This window comes from Embiotoca jacksoni, unplaced genomic scaffold (genome assembly GCF_022577435.1).
Source record: "Embiotoca jacksoni isolate LCO1_2020_lvr unplaced genomic scaffold, fEmbJac1.0.p SCAF_2, whole genome shotgun sequence".
Classification (NCBI taxonomy): Eukaryota; Metazoa; Chordata; class Actinopteri; family Embiotocidae; genus Embiotoca; species Embiotoca jacksoni.
Genome location: NW_027185340.1, coordinates 17,446,690 through 17,462,993, shown reverse-complemented (window position 1 = coordinate 17,462,993; position 16,304 = coordinate 17,446,690). Strand labels below are relative to the sequence as shown.

Below are 16,304 nucleotides of genomic sequence, written 5' to 3'. Positions count from 1 at the left end.
AGAATTACAACCACTTGCATGATGTTGGCGCCCCCGCTGATGTCACGTCCACCGTCGCCGTCAAATCACACGATTAAACAACATGATCGGAGTGAACATTACCTCCGTTCACAAACGCAGACAGACACGGGCGCGTTACATTTCGTGATATAAATTATTTATTTACATTTACAGAAAAATGACCCCATCAAGACAACGTAGTAATAACTATTGGAAATAGAACCCAAGATACAGTAGCTGACGTCACCGTCACGACCGAACGGAGAGCTCTATAATAACATTGTGCCCTCTGTCAAAGGTCTCCTATAACACAAGGTGCAAAGGCATCACGTGTAGCCCCCGAAACACCCCGCCCCCCCCCTCCCCCGCCCGCCTCCCAGACCGACGCCGCACCTCGTTTAAAGACCGCTACCCTGCTTTGCACTAACCCAGGTTTGCTTGTAACCCCCCCCCCCCCTCATCTACAAACAACAGACACCGGCTAGCCTGCCTCTACCAAAGCGCACACGTCTAATACACATCCACACGCGCGCAGTATCCTCAGTCCCTCCCTTACCCCCCCACCCCCCCACCCACCCACCTCCCGCCCCCACCCACCAGGACCTTATGGATTTTCAGAAAAGCCTTCAGAAAAAAGGTGCAAGGACACACATCGGCAACTGGAGGACGACGGGGAGGGGTTGGGAGGGGGGGGGGCAGGGGTTGGTTACCGATGATGACATTACCCCCCCCCCCCCCCCCCCCTCTGAACGTGGGAGTTCTTGTCTCTGGTTTGCCACCGTCCTCCGTGGGCGTTTCTATGAGTTCATACTGGGAGAGAGGGGGCGAGGAGTGAGGGGAAGCAGATGCTAAATTTTCAGGGTTATTGGCCTACAAAGGGAGGGGGAGGAGGGCGAGGAGGAGGAGGGAGGAGGGGGGGGGGTGGACATCGGGACATCTAACGCCACAGCGCTCAGCAACGTGGACGTGGACGGGGACGGGGGGGGGGGGCAGTCTGTCCGGTGTTGTCCGGGCTCAGATGAGTCGAGTTGAGGCGCGCATGGTGTTCTCCGAACTGAAGTGGACATTGTTCTGCTTCTGCCGGTTGATCCTGTTGGTCCGTGGGCACTTCCTGTACAGAGATGGAGGGGAGGGAGGGACACAAGAAGATTTATTAATCTATATATATTTCTATATATATAATGATATACGTCACTCGTGGCTCCAAAAAAAAAAAAAAAAAAAAGACGACAACGACTGAGATGAAAAACCCGCGGCTCTCAAACCAACGATGATGTCACGGTGGACTTCTCCAATTAGTTTGTTCTTAAGAGTTTAAGACTTTTTAAATAGTCATTCAAAAAAAATGAATCGTAGGCTTAATTTAAAATAGCACTTTAAAAAAAAGTCTTCCCCTTTGGTTCATGTAGCGTGAATTTTTTGTTTTTTTTCCCCCTCAAACCTTTCACATCTTTGGGAGAAACAACGACAGAGAAGTCAGAACATTTTGAGCCGAACGAAACACGACGGCGAGACAACAATTTTGCAGATTAAAGAGTGGCGTTCTCAGTACTCTGAAATTACATCTTAGATTTGGGGTGTTGATTTTCAGTCAAATACATTACATTTTAATAAAACGTAATTTCACATAACACAGATGTATATATTTGGGCCCCGGCCCTCCATCCGGATACATCTTTGGCCCGTCGTAGGAACCCCCTGGTTTTGAGACCCGAACGAACACATTGTTGGTGTTTTTTTTTTTTTCTCTCAGTTCTTTGTGTATAATAGCAGCGGGATAAAATATAGAATAATGTGGTGGCAACGCAGGTCTTTTGCAGGGAAATCCTTTTCGATTAGACCTTTTCTAAGATGCGGCAGAATGTCAGACACAGGAGGCGAAGCACAGAGACGATCTTTTCCACCACCACCACCACCACCTGTTTGTCCTTCAACTAAATGGTCAATCTTTACAATCCCGAGAAATCACACATAACTTCAGCAACATTCATAAAACACAAAACACGGACTGCAGAGATGCAGCACGAACCGCTGAAATGTAAGTCTGTGTCGGGTCACTGTAACGAGTGTTGCATAATGAACTTCTACAAGGCCGAGGTGTGTTCTTTTTCTTTTCCGCGTGTGTTAAATGGATATCTCTGAGCCGCAGGACACTTCAGTGCTACTGTAGCTGTGTTATAAATTCTCTTTTCGCTTCTTTATCTTCTCTCCTTACCCTCTCACCCGGCCCCTTTACAACCGCTCGCTCCCTCATTTTGTCCTCTCCTCCTCTTCCTCCTCCTCCTCCTCCTCCTCCTCCTCCTCCTTTGTTCGGCGGAGTAGTTTTGTCTCGGCCGAAAACTCTTTTAAAAAAAATCTTTTATTAAATGTCATAAATTGCTTAGGTCAGCCAGAGGCAGACGAGCCGCGAGCTACACAGTACGCGCGCGCGCGCGTGTGTGTGTGTGTGTGTTTTTTATTGTGAATATAATTTTTTTTAAGAAAAGCCTGGTTAAAACCCAAGTGTGTACGCTTGCCTACGCGGATATCTCTGTGTATCTGCGCTTGTACGCACACGCTGCATGTTTTCAGATGTATGTGTGTGTGTGTGTGTGTGTGTGTGTGCGTGTGTGTGTGTGTGTGCGTGTGTGTGCGTGTGTGTGTGTGTGTGTGTGCGCCCTCGGGGAAAGTGACAGCACTTTCTCTCCATGGTGAAAAAGCTAGGTGACCTTTCTGCCGGTTTCCTCCAGGCTCAGACTCCCAAACACACACACACACAACATGGGAAAATATTGCTCCCAGGCTCATTAGTAGGCTATGTTAGTGTATGTGTGTGTGTTAGTGTTAGTGTGTGTGTGTGTGTGTGTGTGTGTGTGCGTGTGCGTGCGTGTGTGTGATAGGGCATGACTCACCTGGTAATGCAGAGCACCACCACACAGATGATGACCACCTGGAGCGCTCCGATGATCGAGGCGATGAGGACGTAGTGCAGTTTGCCCGAGCCGGGCACCACATAGAGCACGTTGTACTCTTTGATGTCACACTGGGGGCCCCGAAAACCCGAGTGACAGCTGAGATCACGCACACACACACACACACACACACACACAGACACGAGTGAGGAGAAAAAGAGAGAGAGAGAGAGAGAAAAAAAAAAATTTCTTAGCACTATGCGACAGGTTAATTATTCCAACATTTCTAATTGAAACGTCAGGTCGTGTTTGATAAAGACATTGGGGCGGAGCGCTGCGTTTCTCCGACAGCGTGGTGACTACTTCTGCTTTGCTGTGACCGTTTTTAGACGAACATGACTGATGGGGCTTGCGGCGGGATAAAAAAAACAACCAAAAAAAAAACCCCAAAGAAAAACCATGTAAGGAGTGTGAGTGTGTCTGTGGCAGGAAATGTGTAATTGTGTCTTGCGCTCCGGGCGCCCGGCTGCACTAATGCAGGAATTATAGATGCGAGTTAAGTTGTTAACAGCGTTGCAAGAGAAACCCGCTCGACACCGCAGGCCGTTCCGGGCCGTGATTGGTCGGTTTGGGCTGCTTGAGTTTTCTCCTGCGAGGCGGTGACATCAGGAGACGAGTTAGTAGTGAAGATAAGAAGGAGATAAAGGAACGTAAAGAAGCGTTCCCGCCGGGACCGTGGAGCCACACCTCCACTGACGGCACCGGCTCGAATCCGCTCGACTCCGGTCGCTTTTGGTATCGGGCACCGTTCTGAATTTTGTTTCGTTACTACGGCGACTCCGCACAAAATCACTTCAACGAAAATCACCTTTCGCTCCTACGATAGGACATTTACGCGGGCAAAACGTGCTGCCGAAGCTCGGCGCGGGCTCCGTGCCTCTGACGCAGGACCTCGGTCGTGTTCGTCCCAACACCTCAGCGGGCGAGCTCTACTCCGAACTCTGGAGGGAGTTGGACACCAGGACGGCTTCGCCGGAGCACTCACCGGGCGCGAACCGTCAGAATGTTTGAAGACACTTCGATCTACCTGCAAACAAACTGCTCCAATCAAGAAGGCGATGGGGACACAAAACGTGTTTTCACGTTTCGTTTTTGGTGTCGGCTCGGGTCGCCCGGACCCCCCGGACGGAGGAGATACCAACCACCAACCCGACCGACCATCCACGGACCGCAGACAACCGAAACAAAACAAACAAAAAAAAAAGCGCGTAGAGTCGAGCCGCATTTGTTCTTTTCAGCGGGGGGAAAAACAAAAAAAAAAAGTATTATCGCGTGACGCGGTCTGAACCGTGTGCGATGCGTCCGTCTTGTGTTGCTGTCGGTGGGTGAGATCCAACGCGGATCAAAACCACTGCAGACGGCTGTGGTGGAACGGTTATCGACACCTCGCGTCAGGTATGAATACAACGTTTTTGGCACCCAAACACGAGGTTTTCCGTTTCGTCACGTCGGAATTAACAGAAAATAGTAAAAAAAAATAAAAAAAATCGATGACTGCGATTTGGCAACGGAGCCATAAATAATTCAGATGTGTTTTTGGAAGAAGCCTCAAATTGCAGTGGAAGCTGGTTGTTTTCATATTTTCCTAGTTTAGCGTGGACGCAATCTGAGAGTGTGCACACACTCGTGTACGCACGCGCACACACGCACACACACACACGCGCACACACACACACACACACACACACACAGAAAGAGAGACTAATGGAGATGATCTTTGTCCTCAGAGAAGAGCTAAAACGGTCCCCCTTTTAATCTCTCTCTCTCTCTCCCCTCTCTCTTCTCCTTTACCTGCACTTCCTGTCTCTGGGGAGGTTGTTACCCACCAACACCTGCTTGCACACACACACACACACACACACACACACACACACACACACACACACACACACACACACACACACACACACACACACACACACACACACTCTCTCCTTCACATTCCTTTTGACCTGACAGTGTGTGAGATGAACATTGCAACCTTGTTCTGTTTGGGGGTTGTGCTATGTTTCCAAACACACACATGTAGAGACACACACACACACACACACACACACACACACACACACACACACACACACACACACACACACACATTCGAAAACAGCCTCACACCGACATACAGCCTGCAGGGGGCAGCAGAGTCCCTTCACAGCGCCTGTCTGATCAGCACTGCTCTGTATGCAAGCGGACCATCTGCTGGGCGAGCTGGGACCATCGAGAGAGGAGAGAGAGATAGGAGGAGTGAGAGACACCAGGACCCCCTGGCTGATGCTGCTGCACTATCAGGCTGTACAAAGATGGCAGACCTGAGCAGCACATATCGCTGTGTGTGTGTGTGTGTGTGTGTGTGTGTGTGTGTGTGTGTGTGTGTGTGTGTGTGGGTGGTAGGTTTTAATATCATTCCTCACGGTGCCTTTATGTAAATGCGTGTCTATGCAGCCTGCGTTCCAGCGTATTCACAGTCACAACGTGTGTGCGCTCTCCATACTGTCGTTCGCACCTGTGCGGCTGCTCCTCAGTGAGTATGTAGCTGTGTGTGTGAAAATGTGTGTGTGAAGTGTCAGCTTGTTGCGTTTTTGTGCATTTCTGTATTTATAAGGACTAAATCTGATTAAAAAAAAAAAAAAAAAAATCCTTACAAGGACATTTGAAGCTCCTTCTTTCCTCATAGGATTAAAATCTTATGAAGTTAGCGGCTTCATATTGAAAGTTCCAGCAGACACAAAGAAACATTCTTTTAGCCCTTAAATTCTGAACGCTCCATGACGTCCATCGACTAGACATTAACTTTCACACTTAAAATGAGTTTGAATGAAAAAAACTAGAGCCTGATATATCAGCCAGACAATTTTATTGGCCAATATTCAGATATCAAAGAAACTATATTATGTCAGGGTGTATTTTGGCAAGAGTCAATATGAAATGTTTATTGTGTAGAATAAGACGCTTGGGGTAAATGAAAAATTGAAAACGTTTTTTTTTAATTGTTATCTATAGTGCTCAAAGTCCCTTTGGAGTTTACTGTCTTATTACGGCGATGTCAGTGTGCACAATAAACTCTAAAATGTACTGCTTTGATTCCACGTAGTCTAACAGTCACAACTGTTAAAATGGTTTGATAACCACATGTGACGGATCATTGTTAAACGTGTTTATACATGAAGGGCAATCAAAACGTTCAGAGACCGCTCCTGTTGTCGCTAACAGAGTATGATGGGAAGCTACAACCTCCGTGAGCAAGAATTCCAAGTTACATCGCAGCAATAACAGAACAATGCCTCAAACATACATAAATCATTCAAATTAATCACGCTCCGACTAGTAGAGGTGTTAGAATACGCATCAAAAAAAAATTAACATTTAATGTGAAACGTTGAAGCGGCGGAGCCGGCGAATCACTTCGGGTTTTATCTATAATTGAATAGGAGTGATTCTTTGCGGTATCTATGATCAACAGCTGCTCTAAGTTTTCTGCTCGAGTTCATCAAACCCCTTCAGCCATCCGAAGGCAACAGGACAGATCCTGCACGCTGATAAATCTGCACTCTCCGATTGGGGCGGAGCGACGCCAGGGCGCGGAGATCACTTACGCGCGACTGTCCGCTGCGCTCGCCTCTGTTACGTCACATGTAAACAGCGGCAGGCGCGCTCGCTGCCGCACGCAATCGGACTGGTCTGAGGCGGTCGGATTTACAGCGGCTCGTGAACGCAGCTCACTCTTTTTTTTTTTTTTTTGTCCCGTTTTATTCTTGTGGTGCGTTGAAGCAAACACGGTTTAACGATTCGACCGTTTATGACATAAGATGCGGGGGAGTTAAAGAGAGGAGAGGAACAGCGTCGTATAACTGGTAATTGATTCGGTCACCGAAGCGACTTCATCAACGGTTTCTATCCTCCTCGTACAAATTCAATTAAACCGCCACATCTGCAGATTTGTGTTGCTTTGTGTTGAAGTTGTGCCTCTCGCCAGACAACAATATGCAACCCTGCAGACGTGTCTTCCTACTCGTGGTGCTGTTGCTGTTACGTTTCTGTGCGAATGGGACAGCTGTGTCAGAGCGGTGACACATGGGCAGAGTCTGTATCTGTTAATCAGCACACCTCCCGATTCTGTATATCTTCCAATTGATCAAATCCTTTTCCTTCTTTTGGAACTATTTTTGCCTTCGTAAGATGGGTGCAGCAGAACGAGGACAATGCAGAACAATCCAGCTGTCTAACCGCGGGCTCACTGCTGATGGCATTTGTGCCCAAGTGGTGTCGGTGGCCTCTGATCTCTGGGGAAGAAGACACGGACAGCAAAATAGACTGTTTAGCGCTACCAGCTAGCCAGTCCATGCGGACATCTTTCTCCATCTTCCATCGGACATCTGCTCTAATGGCGGTTTAGTAAAACTCCCAAATGTCCGCCCGTTATTCAATGACATTGACGACACGCTATTATGTGACTGGCTTCTTGATCAATCACAGTTTGGCAGTGACATGGCTGTAGCCTCATTTGATTGGTTAATCATTGAATTTAAAAAAAAAAAAAAAATTTTACCAAAGGAAGCAAACTCCACGTGGCTTCACCCCCCAATGCGCGTACATCAGCGGAAAAAGCATGACAATACGACGTTTCACCAAACATTTACCCGACGGGACGTTTTGGAAAGACACGGCGTCACTCAAATACAAATGGAGCGCTACGGAGGAATTACGCAACTGTTCAAGTGTTTTATTAAAATGGACACTACAGTGCGAGAATAACGAGGACGCCTGACTTCCCTCGGCCTCCGGGAGAAAAACGCACACGCCCCCTTTTCCACTTTGTGCTGCTCCACATATGTGGACCACAACAGGAGGTGTGATCGGAGACGGAGCCTCGCATATTGCAGAACAGGGCCTCGGATCAAAACACACGGGGAAGGAAACACACCAGCGTCCTCATTAAGCTGTGAGAAATCCAACGTGGGATTAATCCGAAGCGGTGCAGCATATTTGACTGGTCAACAGCCCGGCCCACCGCTACAGCAGGAGGGATCGCAAACACTTCCCCCTCTCAGCACACTGGCTCATATTCAGTCCAAATAAACAAGCCTGATTAAAAAAAGAAAAAAATGGGCTCTGGCACTTGCCTAGCAATTGCTAAATTTTACAGCTGATTAGCTGCCTTACATTACAAGCTCTCCTTCAGTGTGTGCTGATGAGACAGAGGGGATCAACTAATATGTGGTGAAAAGACAGAATCAGTCTCAGTTCTCTTGCTTTATGCTCAGGTTGTCAGAATTACACTGCAAAATAAAAAATAATTAAAAAAAATAGTTTGATTGATTGCTACATAAGATTACATGCACCGCCCATAATAGCTATTATAAATATAACATTATTGATTTCTAGCAATTTAAGTCGATTGAGTTCATTTTAAAAGTCCCAATTCCCTGTATTATTTAAAATTGTATTACATTTAAGAAGCAGCGTTTGGTTAGTTCACTTCTTACTTTTTACCAGAGTTTTGAGCATTCATTCGGACATAATTACTCTTCCAACTTTAGCGACCGAATTTAAAATTTCCAGTCGATACGCGCAGGAGACTGTTTGAAGTAATTTGCCTTGTCATCCAGCAGACAGCACTCTCGCAAATGTGTAGCCCCCTTTTTCACCCTATATGATCATTAGTTGTTGATCAGACGAAGGTAAAATGGAGGACCCGGGCGAGCGAAGCCGCGCAGAGCGGACGGACGCCACGCTGAAACGTCCGAGAAGCAGTGTGTGGAAGTATTTTGGGTTCTGCACCGTGGAAGTAACTGACAAAGATATTGCTGTTTGTTGAAGTCGCCACCCAACATCAGGTGCACAGCCTCGTCTGAATGCCTATTATACAGACTTGGCTTTAGGAGGCTTTGACTGTCACCATATGACGGAAAAGTGCGGTAGAAAGGTATTACTGTGATGCAAATGACAAAAACCCGACTGCTGGAAACGCGGCGTGGAGGTTCGAATTAATTCGAGAAAAAAAACAACCCTGCATGTCATTAGATATTCGTTCAAATGTAATGTTTGGAAAAAAAAAAAGGGACAGGCCTACTTCTTAGTGGGAAATGAAGACATTTTCTTAAAATTTTAAAAAAGGGTGTTCTGAAAGCGTCAGCGCTTACGATGCAAACCATTTGGTGTGACTGCAATGACCTCAGGTAAACTCTGGTTGGAGAATGCGCCTGCTCCTCGCCTTGTAATATCAGTATACAATATCAGTATCATTTTCTATATTCCCGCTCCCCTCTAGTCCTCATAAATAAAGCAATACTATCAGTGTGTGTGTGTGTGTGTGTGTGTGTGTGTGTGTGTGTGTGTGTGTGTGTGTGTGTGTGTGTGTGTGTGTGTGTGTGTGTGTGTGTGTGGTGTACCTGCAGGAGGGCTGGGCCAGGATACTGGGGAACTGACAATCCCCGTGGACGCAGTAGTTTTTGTAGTGATCTGGACAGGGGATGTACAGGCCGCGGGCCAGTCCGTTCCTCGGGTCCTCTTTTTCCTCTACTGCACACACACACACACACACACACACACACACACACACACACACACACACACACACACACACACACACACACACACACACACACAACCCGTAAATGCACACGCTTCGTGACCACCTGTGCACATGCATTACTGAAAGCCACTGTCGGAAAGACATCCACTTTAAGAGGAGAGGACGAGATGAATAATAAAAATGATGGTAGAGCGAGAGCACAGCCTGAGAGCAGTTCTGATTCAGCTTTGAGTGACAGCTCATGTTATTCGCTAATCCTCCGCCGCTGCGGAGACACTCACCCGTGAGGTCAGTCCGCGCGAAGTGTCCATCTCCGCCTTTGTTCCCCGTTACGATGTCGCCTGGAAAGGTCAGAGACACGTTAAAAGCTGTTCCCGGGTCAGTACGACCTCTCCTGTTCCTCCGACCCCCCCCCCTCCCAATTATGGGTTACGTGGTGGAACTGACGCAGGCGGAGTCGGGGTCGAACGTGAATTACCATCTTCCACAAAGGCTCCATGCATGCACTTGTGCACATCTTTGTGCTTAATGCCAATAAAATGTGAACCGTTCCCTTCAAAAGTCAGAAGCTGTCTCCCCCTCATGCATTATACCGAACAAAGGGAACAAAGATCAGAGGGAATAATGCATTTCTGCTCACCTTATCGACGCCGCATTGAATTACTCTTTTCACAATGACCAGACAAAATCTCCCTCAAATCGTTATCTTTTTATTGCATTTGATTATTATTATTTATTTATTTTAAACTGACCTAAACTGAGACTAAAAGATGTTCCCAGGTTTATGATGCATGAAATGTGCAACTTTGGATTTTTTTTTTATCTCTTCTTTTTCTCCTTAGCTTTTTGTTTTTTAGCAATCTATTTGCTTGTACAACACCAGAGGCACAATAAAAGAGGAGCAAGAATGAAGCTTTTTGATGGGGGTCAGAGGCTAAAGCCTTGCATGTATGCCATTCCACTTAAGAAACATCCAACAAGAAAGTTAGTTAGTTCGGAGCGCTTTGGAGCAGGAAGTGACCATATTTGGACAAGCTTGTGGACGGGAGGGGGGTGGATCTGACTCAATATGATTGGAAACCCGACGACAATATGTCCCGCCCACCGGTAGCTATAACCTGACTGTACCACAGGCCTGTCAATCAAACAGACACGCATCCCCCCCAAAAACACAGTTTTTTTTAGGCTTATTTTCTATTTTAATGACGGGATTATATTAAGATGGACCACCAGAAAACCAATAAGAAGTACAGACTTTAGCTAGCAACACCGAGATAACTCGTGGAGAACTTTTATTGATTTGAGATTTTATGAGGCGAGTTGAATGGCAGTCTATGGAGCCGGAGGCTTTTTGGAGCAAACCTCTAGTGGCACTCTGTGGCATTGCAGTTTAAGGCACTTCTGCAGCTACGTCCACTTTTATATACAGTCTGTGGTTTTGATGAGCTACTGTAATGTCAAAGTGTTTCATACTAGTATGTAAAGTGACACATAAACCAGCAGTGTAGATGCCAAGGTGTCACTCCGAGTCCCGGCTGGCGTTCACTTCATTTTTTTTCCACAGATCTAAATCCCTCAGCTTCATGACCATTTGTCTCTCTCTTTCTACTTTCCCTGATTGAAACAGAAAGTGTGGAAGCGTGATCAGATCGATCAGGGCGGTCTGACCCACAGGGTGTGACATGGGGGAATACAGCTTTCCATTTGTGTTGCAGGGGCTAGTTAGCCCCAATCGCTTTACCCCCCAGTACTTCTAAAAGAGACCTGTTCGTCCCCTGGAGCCGGTCAGACGCTGTTAAAATGTACTCTCGCACTATAAAGGCGACAAACAAGTGCGATTTGCCCCTGAATTTGCGACCGTGGATAAATCTCTGCTCCATTTTTCACCTGATGACAGATCAGCCAGATCTCACAGCCAAATGAATCAAATTAAATGAATTTGCAGGTGGAACAGATCTTGAATAATATGAAACAAAAACACATTCAAAAGAAGAATTCTTATGTGCCTTTTTTTTTTTTTTCTCTCGAACATGGATTAGCAATATGACTCAGTTTGGGGATTTAAGCGCATAGATTAATAAAAAAAAAAAAAAAAAAAAAAAAACTTTATCCCTGGAAACGCGGCACCAAAATAAATGATAGTACACTACAAAGGGGGAGGATTACCATTCAGTGAAATTATCAATATACGCAGCAGCGGGGGTCAATGTGGGGTTTTTAAGGATTATCTTTGCGTGCCGCTCCGAAATATGATTGAGTAAAACTTTCTGAAATTATGAAATGTGTCCGGAGCTGCAGCTGGAGGCCGATACAGAATCACGCTGTCTGCGTTTAGCTCGGCAAGATCCCTCGTTTTGCCCGCTTGTCCTCACTTGAACGTGAAGTGAACACCTGCTCAGGTGGACTGATTGACGGCTTCCGCTGTGTTTTCGGGAAGGTGTTTGTTGTGCCTTTTTACAGTCAGCGTGTGTGTGTGTGTGTGTGTGTGTGTGTGTGTGTGTGTGTGTGTGTGTGTGTGTGTGTGTGTGTGTGTGTGTGTGAGAGTCTGACCTTGACAGTGGCCCAGGTACTTGACCTCAATGCGCTCCTGCTTCTGACAGGATGCCTCCTTCACCTGGCAGGGGTTGTCATAGGAACGGCCGTCTGAGGCGCACACCGGGTTGAAGCTGATGTGGGAGCAGTCGATGTTGCAAACACACCTGACGAAACAAGAAATCACATTCAAAAAAAAATTCTTCCTGGCATTTAATGTTTCATTAATGTTGTTAGAAAGCATCTCTGTTCCAGAGAGATTAATGTGTGTGTTTGACTGGAAGAGACACAGACTGAAATTTGTTCAGGGATTAAAGTGAGACAGGACCCCCCCCCCCCCCTCCCGACTCCCCCACCCCCTCCCAAAAAAAGAAAAAAAAAAAACAGCACAGTTTGCACTCAGCCAGGATGTTGGACCGTGCTTAGTAATCCTGTTCAAACTGGGTTTTGGTTCATTCAATTTGACACAATAGCAAATGGATTTAACTTTTGCAGAAAGAGACGGGCTGTACCGAGGGCTTGATTGACAAATGATGTACTGCTGCAATGGCAGGAAGCAATTAATTATGAAAGAACTGTAGATAACAAAGCTGTACATTTTTGTGTTACCAAGAAAATAGCGCACGCACACACACACACACACACACACACACACACACACACACACACACACACACAAAAAAACATCATTCAAGTCGTCAGACATGAAATGAATTTTAGATAAGTTTGAAAATAGCCTGAATGGAAAATAATAACAATAAGCTAATGCTATTACAGTGCACGGCAAAATAGCTTGTTTCTGGTATTACACCGTGTCTTTATGATGTCCTTCAACAAAACCAACACAGCTGAGGAATTCAAGAAATTACCTCTCCAAAGCACCGAGCATGTCTGGTGTATTACTGTCCAACCCGGTATCACGGCAAAGCGTGAAATAGACACGCCCGGTCCGGTACAGCAAAACGTGAGACAGCCAGCGTAGCTATTTAACATTTTGCTGTCGTGGACCGGGTGTGTCTATTTCACGCTTTGCTGATAACAGATACTTTCTTTAACAGTAAGTTGTTATATTTTAAAGTTTGCAAATGCTTTTCGAGATCCCCGAGTTAAAGTCCAATTAAAAGCGAGTAGTTTTGTCCTAATAACCGCTTACATCCGCAACCTTTTTAAATTAGTCAGGTTTAGTTTTTAGTCCGTGTGATGAATCTGTAACTTCTTTCTGTCGCGCTGATGTGTTTTCGCGTCACGCTGCAATGCATTCATTTCTCTGGGAATCAGACACGCGTGACATCTGCATAAATAACAAGGCGAGCGAGAGGCCGCGTACACACCTGCGTGCCTGCGTGTGCGTGTCCTGGCATACTGTAAGTGTGACCCTTTAAGTTTGTGGCAGGCCTGATCAGCAGAAATTACACCCAGATTGCATTCCCCAGACAGTTGCTGCTGAGTAGCGCTGAACGCGAGATGCTGTAATTATAAATCTGTCATTATTCTCCCGGTCTTTTCATTTTCCCCCTGGTGCCAGTTCTCTCGGTAAAGCACAGGCATTCAGCTGTCTTACAGCTGCATTTGCATACACGCCTACATGGGCACCCACCCACACACACACACACACACACACACACACACACACACACACACACACACACACACACACACACACACACACACACACACACACACACACACACACACGCGCGCGCGCGCGCGCGCGCGCACACACGTACACAACTTCACAATCAGCCCTGATGATTTGTACTGCTGACATTGATGTTGATTGAAATGCCGCGCAGCAAAGCGTGGCCGCGCTCCACCACTGTTGTAATGATGGATCAGCAAAGTAAGAATGATGTGAAGAAAGGCTTCGTTATGCATCAGAGGGGACACAGTTGTGTGAAGGCTGGCAATATCCAAAATCCCATGAGACACTGAAGGTGAGCTGCCACGGCTGTGAATGACCTGTCGCTGCTGAGGCTTACACAATGAGGACGGCTGCACAGTGATTTAAAATATCATTTCACTCCAATTACAAGAATGTTTTTGTTTTTTTTTGTTTTTTTTTTGCTTCCAATTAGGAGGGTACCGATGACAAGAAACTACGTCGATGCGCGGACCCGACACAAAGTCGTTGTGACATTTGGTGACAATTGACACCGCTCTCTCACTCCGTGGTGTGTGTGTGTGTGTGTGTGTGTGTGTGTGTGTGTGTGTGTGTGTGTGTGTGAGGGTGTGCGCCACCTACTCCTGTCTTGCTCGTTAGATAAATTTTCATATATGCCAAGTTTACCACTGGACTCAAACAGCGGAACTGAGAGAAACGTCACACTGTATAAAACTGCCTGTGTTTCCGACATTAAATGTTTCAATCTACAAAACATACGGTGGGTTTACAGTGCATCAATCGCACCACACATACATGTTATTTATTATACGTCACATACATTTAGCTGATGCTTTTATCCAAAGCGACTTACAACATACTGATGGTACACCATTGGGAGCAATTTAGGGTTCAGTGTCTTGCTCAAGGACACTTACGCATGTGGACAGGAGGAGCTGGGGACTGAACCACCAACCTTCAGATTAGTGCGCAACCCACTCCACCGACTGAGCCACAGCCTCCCAATGTCACTACTCGTTTAAGAAGCCATGTTTGAGTTGATAGCAGGTAATGCCAGTTCAAATTTAGACGGGGTCCAAACTCCTCGGGGTTGAAGCCAAATACTGACTACAAATACAAATACTATTCAGGGGTGTAGTGCTCTTTATTGAACCACAGGAGCGTATCTGTGACGTGCGCACGGTTATGACGTTGCTTTTTTCTAAGGTTTTGTAATCGCTGCTCATATGTTGGCAAGTTTAGTCAAACATGTGTATCGTCATTGCTTTAATTTAAAGTATTTAACAATATAATTCTGCTTTTTTGAACCGTTGTTCTGGATTACTCATCTAAAGTGGGATTGACCGATTTTACGTACCTGAAAATATTTCAAAAATAAAAGCCTGGTTAGAAAATTATGGGGTTTCTGCTTGCTAATAAACTAGAGGGCTTTTAATTTGAAATCGATACTGGAAGTATTGAGTTTGTATTATCGTGTAATGCAGTAACTTTTAAAGGACAAAGAGTAGCGATCAAAACAAGTCTTCGAGTTGATGTCGTGAATCAATGAATACACCTTAAATGTCAACATGGCGGCTTTGACCATTCCCTTGTTTTTTTTTTTTTGTCTGTCTTGCATGACAAGCTTTAGAGATGATTGGATGTTAAAGCACGTACATTTTTTAAAATAAAATTCAACGGGATCAAAATAGCTGTGAACATTTTATTTCCTCACTTGGGAGAAAAAAGGGGTTGCGTTACATCTTTGGCCATATTGCTAAAAATACCAAAATTTACAAAACTCCCTTAAAAGGTAAACAATATCAAGTTTGTTTTTGACAAAAAACTGAGGATGAAATGGCCTTTTGTTTACCAAAAGTCCCGTCTATACATACTTCTCAAAAACCAAACATTAAACTATGAAATCTTTTTATAAATCACAGCTAAAATGTATTGTATTGTTACAAATTACCTGATATCATTTTTATTTCACATTTAAGTATCGAGACAGGGGTCCAATCCTCCAAAGCGATAGACTACACCCCATCACTCCTCATACCAACGCAGATTGACGCAGACGTTACACAAGCAGGATTAAAAAGAAAATAAAAAAAAATCAGACGAAGCCAAAATTATCTGCAAAGCTTGATACTACCAGAGGCAAGTGCGACAAAAAATATACAACACAGACTTTAATTTTGCAAAAACCACCCCTAAGACAAGATTAGTTTTACAATTAAAGTGCCCATGTTATCATAAAAAGTATCTAAATGAGAGTTTTAACATGAAAAGAGGCAGCAAGGAGAACTGATAGAACTCCGAATCAAAGCATGAAGTCTCCGCAGCGTCTGAACTAAAAGGGAAACTTCCACACATCTACGACTTAAAAAAGAATACGTATATGAGCTCGGCGTCACACACTTGTACACGTATGCACGCACACTACCTAACCCCCCACCCCCCTCCAATGATCTCACGTCACAGATGAGCTTTTAGAGTCTTGTCCGTCTCCCGAGAGGCCGCTGTTGGTCGGTGGCTGATGTCTGGGCCCCATCAATTTTTAATGAGGCCTCTCACTTTCTCCACAATAGGCAGTATACCACCAGACTGTAGTGCGTCAACACATCCAAGTGCTGCCCGCAAACAGGCGCGCACAAATACTCATATACATGTACGAGACGGCAGCCGC

At 45.7% G+C, this 16,304-nt stretch overlaps 1 protein-coding gene across 1 annotated transcript in view; it reads right to left on the bottom strand.

The window, feature by feature from the left end:
- Positions 1-592: 592 nt before the first annotated feature.
- The window catches only part of tmeff2a (transmembrane protein with EGF-like and two follistatin-like domains 2a), a 112,387-nt gene continuing 96,675 nt past the window's right edge, over positions 593-16,304 (bottom strand). The window contains exons 6-10 of the mRNA XM_069154802.1: positions 12,034-12,182; positions 9,765-9,824; positions 9,341-9,470; positions 2,892-3,050; positions 593-1,111 (exon numbers count right to left, since the gene is read on the bottom strand). Of these exons, the coding sequence (XP_069010903.1) occupies positions 1,015-1,111; positions 2,892-3,050; positions 9,341-9,470; positions 9,765-9,824; positions 12,034-12,182 (595 nt within the window). The 3' untranslated portion in view covers positions 593-1,014. The remainder of the gene's footprint in view (positions 1,112-2,891; positions 3,051-9,340; positions 9,471-9,764; positions 9,825-12,033; positions 12,183-16,304) is intronic.